The 8,884-nt window shown below is 58.2% G+C and overlaps 1 protein-coding gene across 1 annotated transcript; it reads right to left on the bottom strand.

Moving 5' to 3' along the window:
* Positions 1 to 4,105: 4,105 nt before the first annotated feature.
* Positions 4,106 to 6,209, bottom strand: AURANDRAFT_32157 (hypothetical protein; the record flags this gene model as incomplete). The annotated part of the gene is made up of 6 exons (XM_009042352.1): positions 4,106 to 4,537; positions 5,035 to 5,095; positions 5,259 to 5,362; positions 5,451 to 5,582; positions 5,683 to 5,745; positions 5,937 to 6,209. 6 exons carry the CDS (start codon positions 6,207 to 6,209, stop codon positions 4,106 to 4,108), a joined length of 1,065 nt encoding a protein of 354 aa, XP_009040600.1.
* Between the last annotated feature and the right edge of the window lie 2,675 nt (positions 6,210 to 8,884).

The raw sequence follows: 8,884 nt of genomic DNA, 5'->3' as shown, positions 1-8,884 counted from the left end.
GGGCGACTCAGTGCGGATCGCTGGGTTTCCCGGGGGTGATCGAGACGACGATCACAGTTAGCCTACCCTAGGAGGCGTGGCGGATGGAGGCGTCCATTCGGGGTCACAGTGGCTGGGGCTGCCTTTGGGGGTGGTTGTCGGGGGCGGGGCCGCGGTCGTACTCATGTGGGACTACAAAGAGGCCAAAGTCCAGGCATATGGGGATAGTGACCTGCAAGGGGAAAAGAAGAACAGGAAGGTACTACCTCCGAGGTATCCTAAGTGGGATTTCGTGAGACGGACCAACCAAATTCGACTAGTCGATCATAAAACACGTGCAATTACGCTGGAATGAATGCATCCGCATGAAGCTCTGCTCTATTCCAACGTTTCTGGAGCAAGAGTGGCCGAAACGAGCGCAGCCCAGCCCCATGTTGAAGTTCAAGTTGAATAGGCAGCCCTATGTTGGTGTAGCGCGCGGAGGAGGGCATCGGTTGTGAGCTTGTTTGAGCTCTAGAGCTCGAACGAGTCGATTCCCAGCACCCCTTTTGTTTGTGGTTGATCCGTCTCACGAAACCCCACTTAGGATACCTCCAGGATACCTCGGGGGTAGTAGGTACAGGGGGCGTTTCCTCCTGAGACAAGGCCCTTACAACAGAGAGACTCGAGCGCGGTTGACCATAATATTAGTGACCTAGTAGTAGTACGGGTTCATCGGGGTGGAAATTCAAGCGCCGCTCCCCCCTGGGGGCTTGCGCTGGGGGCTAGAATGCGTTTAATTCCCCATTGGTGTACCATTGGTGTCTCAATACTAGGTAGTGGCCATATGTTGTCCATGTTGCTAGGAGGGTGATGAAAAAAGGGATTTTGCGAGCTCGGTCACTAGAACCTGGTCTGAGTTTCCGCGGAGGGAAGTGAGGACGACGTCGAGGTTGGCAGCTCGCAGGAGTTCCACTGGGTCCCACGCAGCAGCGAGAATAGCCCTCAAGATTTCAAGTAGCGCCTTCCTGATGATGGCAGACGTGTGCTTCTGGAGCTTTCGCCCAAGCTCGTAAGCGAAGGCATTCATGCCAACGTCGAGGAGAGCGCGCGCAAACTGGGGTGATGTCTCACAAGCATCGAGAAGGGGCGGTAGGGCCTGCTCGAATTCAGCACGATCGAGTTTACGGAAGAGGAGGACGACAGATGTTGCACAGTGGGGTTGGGCAATCGCAGCCTGGACGCGCACGTCAGCCTTGAGCCAAGCAGCTAGCGCGGCCTGTGAGAACAACTATGGCCCAGTGTCTCACTGTCCATAACGTCCAAATCAGAAATTCTTATTTGCTCTAGGGTAAGTCGGCTGCACAGACGCATAAGCTGACAAGAGCGCGCACCCCCCAGTAGGCCTCAACGAGGAGGTTCGCATAAAGCGAGATGCCGCCCGCGTCCCAAAGCGCATCGCCTGCAAGACTCACCCTCGATCAAATTAGGTCAAGATAACCCGCGCGCAAGCAGGAGGCATTGACACTCATGCCCCCGCACTTCCTGAATCTCTCTTGACAACGACGCTTTAATTACCGCATGAGTTGTCTGTGGCTGCGCAGTGGCAGAGCTCGCCTGTGGGATCGCAAGTCAGTCGTTAGAGTCTAAACAACCAATTAATACGAGTTATACAGTTCATCTAGTAATCCCGAAGTATCCAGAGTTCATGACGCCCGAGCTACAGAGGACGGCTAGGGCGAACTGCTTGAGATGACGACGGCGCGCGACGCAGGCAGCAAGAAGGGTTGCGACCCCATGCCTGAGGCCGTATTCCGTCATTCAAAGCTGTGAACAGAAGAGGAAATCACCAAGATTTCGCTTGGCACAGACGCCTGACCTACCTGGCAGCGCGCGCGAGCCTCATCTTGTCGATGCGGCAGAGGTAGTAGACAGTGGGCACGAGCTGGTCCTCAAACTCATCTCGGGTGGGGCCTTCACGCCAAGAGCGCGTCACCCGTAGAACGTGAATAACGGTCTCAATTGCACCGCAGGACGCGAGCGTATCCAAGGCTGTTGCCGACCCCATTGTCACGGCCTTTAGCGCTTTGAGGAGCACCACGCCGAGGCGATCAGAATGAGCTTGTCGCGCTGTCGATTGATCTTCATGGAACGCAGTCTTTCCCAAAATTATGTCCGGCGTGATTCGCTGAAAGGCGCGAGCAGCGCGCTCCTTGACGGCGCCTGTGGCATCCACACTCGGTCAATAATGTAAGAACCGTCTCAAGTTTCCAAACCGTTGCAGCATTACGACGCACAATTCACCATCGCCGTCGCAGAGCGCGCCGAGCGCACGCGCGCTGCCGTCGGCAAGGCGAGTATCGCCGCTGGCGATGCCGGCTTCGAGAGACGCGGCAAGCCGAACAGGCGCGTCAATAAGAGCGAGTAGGCGGACCAGCGCAGCGCGCGAGGGGCCAGCAGTGGCGCTTCGCGCTGCGGCGGTCTTGCCACCGAGGCAACGGAGGAGCAGTGCAACGCCGCCCCGTGCAGCCTCGCGGCGCCCATGGGACCCGTCTAAGTTAGTGGGACACAAGACACCACCGATATCAAAGAGTAGGTCGACGGCAACATCGAGCCCGCCACCGGCGACAAGCGCGCAGACTGCTGTGTCTGACGCGGTCATCGCCAGAACTTTCGCAAGGGCACCGATACTAGCGCCGAGGGGGACGCTGCTGCCCTTGTAGGGGAGCGTGCCTAGGACCGACGCGAGCCCAAGCCCACAAAGTGCGTCTGCCGCTCGTCCGCGTGTGGCGAGGATAAGTGCGTTCATGACACACAGAACGTCACGTGCCCGGCCTGGGCTGCGGAGCGCGGTGAGGAGCGAGACAGCGCCAGCGTCAGAGATCGACAACTTGCACGGCAAGGCGAAGGGAGCGGAGGCTTCGGCCAGAAGTGCAACGAGCCGGTTCGCGGCTGCTGCCGCGGCATCGGAGTGCGATGCTGTGAGGGCAACGAGGTCTGCCTCCAGCGCGGCACACGCCTCAGACTCGCGGTCACGGTCGTCATTGTGGATGAAATCGAGGTCATCCTACAGCGGAAGGCGACTCAGCTATCGAGGGTTGAGGTTGTCGGGCACCGCTCTGCGTTATGCTTCGAGAAAGCCAAAGGCGAACGGGTCGCTGAGGTGGTCCTTGTCGGGTTGGGCGGATGCGCGGTGCTCAACGCCTGCGATAACGCGAAGCGTACCATTCATCTCAAAGTCTGAGTCCCAGTGGTCTGTGTCCCAGGTAACCTCGCTGCAGAGCGAGCTAGACCTAAGAAAGATGGTCCGCATGGGTTTGCACTCGTCGGGACGCAGCAATCCACACCGTCGCAGGCTCAGAGGCGACGCCTCGGCGCCGTTGCCGCCCGATACGCCCATCACGTCTATCGCAGACGATGCGTCTCGCCCGGAGAGACTCAAGCCGTCCCGCGCGCGCCCGATATCTTCGGGTCGACGCTCACTCGACCCGCAATCATCAGTGAGGAGACCAGCCGCGACATCCTCGTCATCAGCTTCGCGATACCTAAGTTAACTGTGCTCCGGGTCCTCTGCAACTAGCTGGGCATGGCTTCAATGGCTTGAAAACAGGTTCCGACAGAGGGAAATAGGGCATGATCGACCTTCACTGAATATTCATAACCATGACTTTCACTGAATGTGGATCTGAGTCCGTGCGACACATGCTGCAGGAGGTATCGAACCCCGTGTGAAAACCGAGACCTTGTGTATTCAGGAGCTCAGACACATAGTCCGACAGAATCAGCCGTAACCCCCTGGATCTGAGGGGCACGTAGTCACAGGCATCGACGCGCATGATTCTCATCTTTCATTTTTCCCGCAGCCAGTCTACACCGAGATGCGCAAGAGATTTTTGACATCCCAAGACTGGCTGTCTGAGAGTAGTGACACCCCAGGACCCTTGAACCCTTGGACGGCTTGGTTCTCCCTGACAAGGACTGCAAGATGAAACGAGTCAAAGTTTTGGTCACTCTTTGCGGCCTCAGTAAACGGTCGAAGGCGTAGGAATTCTGAGAAGGCCTGATACATCAGACTTAAGCCCAAGGGAATACGCGGAGTCGCACGCATCGAGTGACCGCACTGCACCGTCGCCGTGCCGCGTTGTGTCTAGCATGGGGTCTGCGTCCGAATGCGCATTAGACGTGAGGCAGTGTGCGCTGCAGTCCTCTCCTGCGATTCCGATGGAAGATGACACGACAGCGCTGCCGCGGATGAATGGTGCGCTCCGCACACGAACAATGGCTCCTCCTGAACAATCCTGACTTGCATCGACATCATGAGCACCTGCAGCGCGGTCGTGCCACGTCGCATCGTAATCGGGTGGCGCGTGATACTCCAGACTCCCTGAGCAGCTGACGCGGACAACACGCGAAGAGTTCGTTCAGGCGCGCGTTGGAGCCATGCATGACAGAGCAGGCTCTTGGCCCCGGCGCGGAGGACTGCCTCACGGTTGAAGCACTGGAGGAGGAAATCACGAAGCGCCTCGCTGGCTCCCGCGGGCAGCCGTGGGCCCTCATCTTGAACGATCCGGAAGAGCGCCTGCGACGGGCGTGAACGATTTCGATTTGGGGAAAACGTTGAGTTTGATTGCGTCAAGGATGCGGCGATAGTCGGGCTGAAAGGAAGCTCCCACCCAAGTCACAACTTCCCCAAGCGCCTGCTAGCTGCATACAGGCGCACATTGTAGACAAATGTTATTACGTTTGCGGACGACTCGGTTGTGCATCGCACTGCTTGTACGGTTTCGCAGCCATAGTCTCGCATCGCATATGGCATCCCCATTGCTTCATTAATGTCGATTTCAAGCGGATTGGGGACCGTGGTCAAGGCTTTGGAGGCCACGACCGCCAAAACCGCATCAGAACGCGTTGTTTATTCAAAAATTTGTCAATGAAGCACGGAAACGTGCGAAATACCACTTGGTCACTTGCGGGGGCTTTACCCCACAGAATGACTGACGCTTGTACTGACACTTGCATTGGGTCGAGCGTCGAAAGAAGTGAAAGTTGCTTTTGATTCGGGGCGCAGCGTTTGACAGCCATGGGCGCCAGTTCGAAGTGGGGTGGCCGCCCAGTCGTTAGCTCGAGGATGGTGCATCTACGCCGATACTAGAGTGAGCCCCCAAAAGCTTCATTCAGCAATTGAAACGACCCCTCTCCATCCTAGCGGAGCTCACTTGGGCCCCGATGTCGACGAGAGCCCCGCGAGCCCATGGGCTCTTTGACGAGTTCCAACGCATTCCGGGTTTGCGTTGGCTCACACAGGCGCGTGCCCAAGGCTCCAAATGTCGCACGCGGCCGATGGTGGCGCAGACATCTCGATAATCTCTGGAGCCATCCAATAGGGCGAACCGACGACGGCTTCCTCGAGCGCGCCACACCCGAACGACGCTGCTCGTGCCTATGGCCGAAGAGCTGAATAAGCTGCCCGACGTCGCCAACTGCAGCGTAACGCCGTCGAAGCGCGCCGCAACTCCGAAGTCGGCAACCTTTGCCACCCCAGTCTTAGTTGTCAGAATATTGGCACCCTTGATATCCCGGTGCAGGACACCCTGGGCGTGTAAATATGCAAGTCCGAAGAGTACCTACGGGCAGTGTCCAACACAAGCGCAAAGCCCGATCCACGGCCTTGAGCGACGACCAAGCGCTCGCGCCCGTTTGGACCAGCTAATGACGGAGACAAACCTGTTTGACGTAGGAACCACAAACAGGCTCAGAAAAGTCCCCGAAGCGGTCGCGCACGGAGGCCTACGGCCGGAGCGATGGTCTGCTCTCTGTCTTCAGGTCATCACGCGAAGGAATGTGCGCGTGACGGGCAGTGCAAACGTGAGCCCAAACTCTGCAGCCCCTTGGAAGAGCAGCATTTCACTCGGAGGGAATCGCCGGTGGCGATGAGCTCAGGGAGTCGCAGCCATCGCATACGTGTCCCCCGCGACGACAGATGGACGCCGACGCAGCGCCAAGCTCCCATTCTCCATGTACTCCAAAACAACGTGAAGATGACCGTCGTTGCCGTCGATCGAGCAAAGATACTTGACGATGTTCGGGTGGTCGAGCTTGCTCAGAAGCTCAATCTCGGTGTGTACAGCCTTGAGGTCAGTTCCCTCGAGACTGTCGCGCCCGAACTTCTTTATCGCGACGAATGCTCCCGTCTTCCGCTGCCAAGCCTGGTGAACTACCGCACTGCTGCCGCGTCCAATGACTTCACCCATTACATATTCACCGACCTCCATTCGATTTGCAAGTGTCGTCGCCGAATTTTCGGCTCTCGCAGCTCAACTCCAAGCGTTTGTGGGCGGACGACCAGCAGCGGACGATTCGCTGAGTAAGATGTCGCCTGCGGCACAGGACGCGGGGGCTAATGATACACCTTGCCGTTGCGCCGGACCTAAGCACGCTTCGCTGTGTGGCCATTCGGTAACTACAACTTTACCATGATACACGTAAATCAACATATTATTAGCTCTCAAACAAACTGAATATCCTTCGCGAACAGAGTAGAAGTGCATACAATCGTAGCGCGCTTCAGTTTCCCGGGCCGAGTCTGCGGTGTCTGTCTGGGTAGCGTCACTGCGACGCTACCGAGCGTGTATATCACAGACGATGCGCAGAGACCCCTAGGCTAGCCCCACTAGGGTAACACCCAGTGTGCCACCTCCTACGGGTTATGGGTTGTTCCACCGTGCTATCACTGCCCCCCGTGTAACGGGGCCACCTGCAGCACGGCCGAGCCTCCCGGGACACCCAGTCCCGAGGACTCGGAGCGCCAGCGCCCGACAGCGTCCGCGCGCCGCGACCGCCGCGGCGGGTCGCGCGCCGGCGAGGCAGCGGCGGAGAGCACACCGCAGCCCCCGGGCAGCGCGGCGCCCCCGGGTGCGCCGGCGCGCCCCGGCGAGGCGCGACCGGCAGCCCCAGCGGCGCCACCGCTACCCAGCATGGCTGCCGCAGAGGCGCCGAAGACGAAGCTGGCGACGTTGTTCAGCAGCGCCAGCAACTTGAAGTTCGATCCTGGGGCGAACCCCGTCGAGAACAGCAAGATGCTCAAGAAGTGGGTCTTCGCGTACGTGAACAAGGCCGCCGAGGGCAAGGACACCCTCAACTGGCTCATGGACTACGCGACGCCCGGCTTCTTCGACAGCGGCGGCAGTAAACCTTAATGACTCCTCTTGACTTAACACAACTCTCACTCTGATGATAGGTGGTCTAAACTCACCAACTCGTTACCGGAAACATATTGTACCGCCGTAAATGCAATTTCTTTTATTTCACGCCTGCTGGAGCCTGCTGCTTACTCAGGAGAGACCTGAAGGAGCACTCAGGTATGTCGCGGTGAGTAAGATAAATAAGATCCCTATCAGTCGAGCTTGGTGCCTGACTCCTATTCGATGTAGGTGAGCTGGCATCTCTCTCTTTGTGAGCATGAGAACGTCACGAATACGGGCATATCTCAGCCAGCCAGTTACAAATGCCGTGAACACGGAGACTACGAATCCACTACCGAGGATGAAGAGGACGACAGCGAGCCATGATTCCCTGCTGTCTCCGACAAGCGTCAGAAGTGAAAATGCAACTGAGAGTGCCGAGAGTGATGTGCGGACCCAGGCAAGCCATGTCCGCTCGTTTGCTAGGTGTGCCTGGATATTCTCAAATTTGATGAGCTGCTTTTTGAAGGCACCTGCCACCCTACAACCTGTCATCGAGACATGCACATCTAACAACAACCCATCTGGGATTGCCGCTCCCAGAGCTACGACGCTTCCATCGCAGGAATGTCTGCAAACGAGATCCGTGCCAGCCGGCAGTCCCAGAGCCTTAGTCACAAGCGATCGGACGGCCGCATCGGTGACTAGTTGCACACCAAACCACTTGACGTCAAACCACTGGACGTCCATGCCGTTGCCGTGCACCCGAAGCTTGACTGTGGTCGCGTCGATCATCATCGTCAGGTAACTTGGAAGGAGGTTAAAAAAGTGTCGAAGGCTCGAACAGCAGCTATTCTATGCCGGGCGACGCACAGGAGATTCGTAACGCAAGTACAAGACGAAGCGGCCTTAAAACTGCACCGCAAAAAAAAAAATTGACGCCCGCCACGGCGCGCGCCCAGACCGGTCACGACGGACGACCCGGGACGCGTACGTGACGCCGCAACTCGCGCCCTACTGAACGCCGGCGACCGGGACGAGTTTTGCGCGTCCGACTCCTCCGAAAGTACGTAGTTACGCGCGTTCGGTCGGACGGGGCGAGAGCCAAAGCACGCCCGGATTCCTTGTCGAAGGCACGTACCTTCCAAACTCACGAGTCCGTCGCGATAGCGACCGCGTCAATTTTTATTTTGAGGTTGCCGTTCAAATGCCCAGCCCTTGCACCTCATTGCCGAGACCATCCTCATCGGGGCCATCGCGTCCAGCGCGGCAGGCTCGACGGGTGAGTGCGAAATCGTCGCAATTTCACCGGGCCGAGCTCCGGCCGCCGCGCGATGACGTTCGGCCAAACGTGGGCCACTGGGTCCACGGGCAGCTCATGCTCGAGGCCACCGTGGAGGCCTTGGTCGCGGGGCAGCACCCCCCATCGGAGGGCCGCTTCGTGAGCGGCGAAGGGCTGTCGTCCCCGTCCATGCGCTCCCGCTCGTCGCTGCCGGCCGAACGATGGGCTGCCCACCGAGCAGTACAGTGCCGCGGGCGCGGCGCACGGTCCCTAACGATCCCTAAGGATATCGGGGGCCTTCGTAGACCGTCGCAGCACAATGGGAGCCGTGCGCAGTCGCACCGCCTCGAGCACCGCCCGTGCAAGCAGGAAAATTTTTCGTTACGACCTCCTCGAAATGATCGATGAGGTCGAAATGAAATGATTCATTATCCAGTAATCCATAGTCATAGAATGAGCCTAA

The sequence above is a fragment of the Aureococcus anophagefferens genome (genome assembly GCF_000186865.1).
Source record: "Aureococcus anophagefferens unplaced genomic scaffold AURANscaffold_30, whole genome shotgun sequence".
Lineage (NCBI taxonomy): Eukaryota > Pelagophyceae > Pelagomonadales > Pelagomonadaceae > Aureococcus > Aureococcus anophagefferens.
Note: the sequence above shows the minus strand (reverse complement) of the source record. Positions and strands in the feature narration are given on the sequence as shown.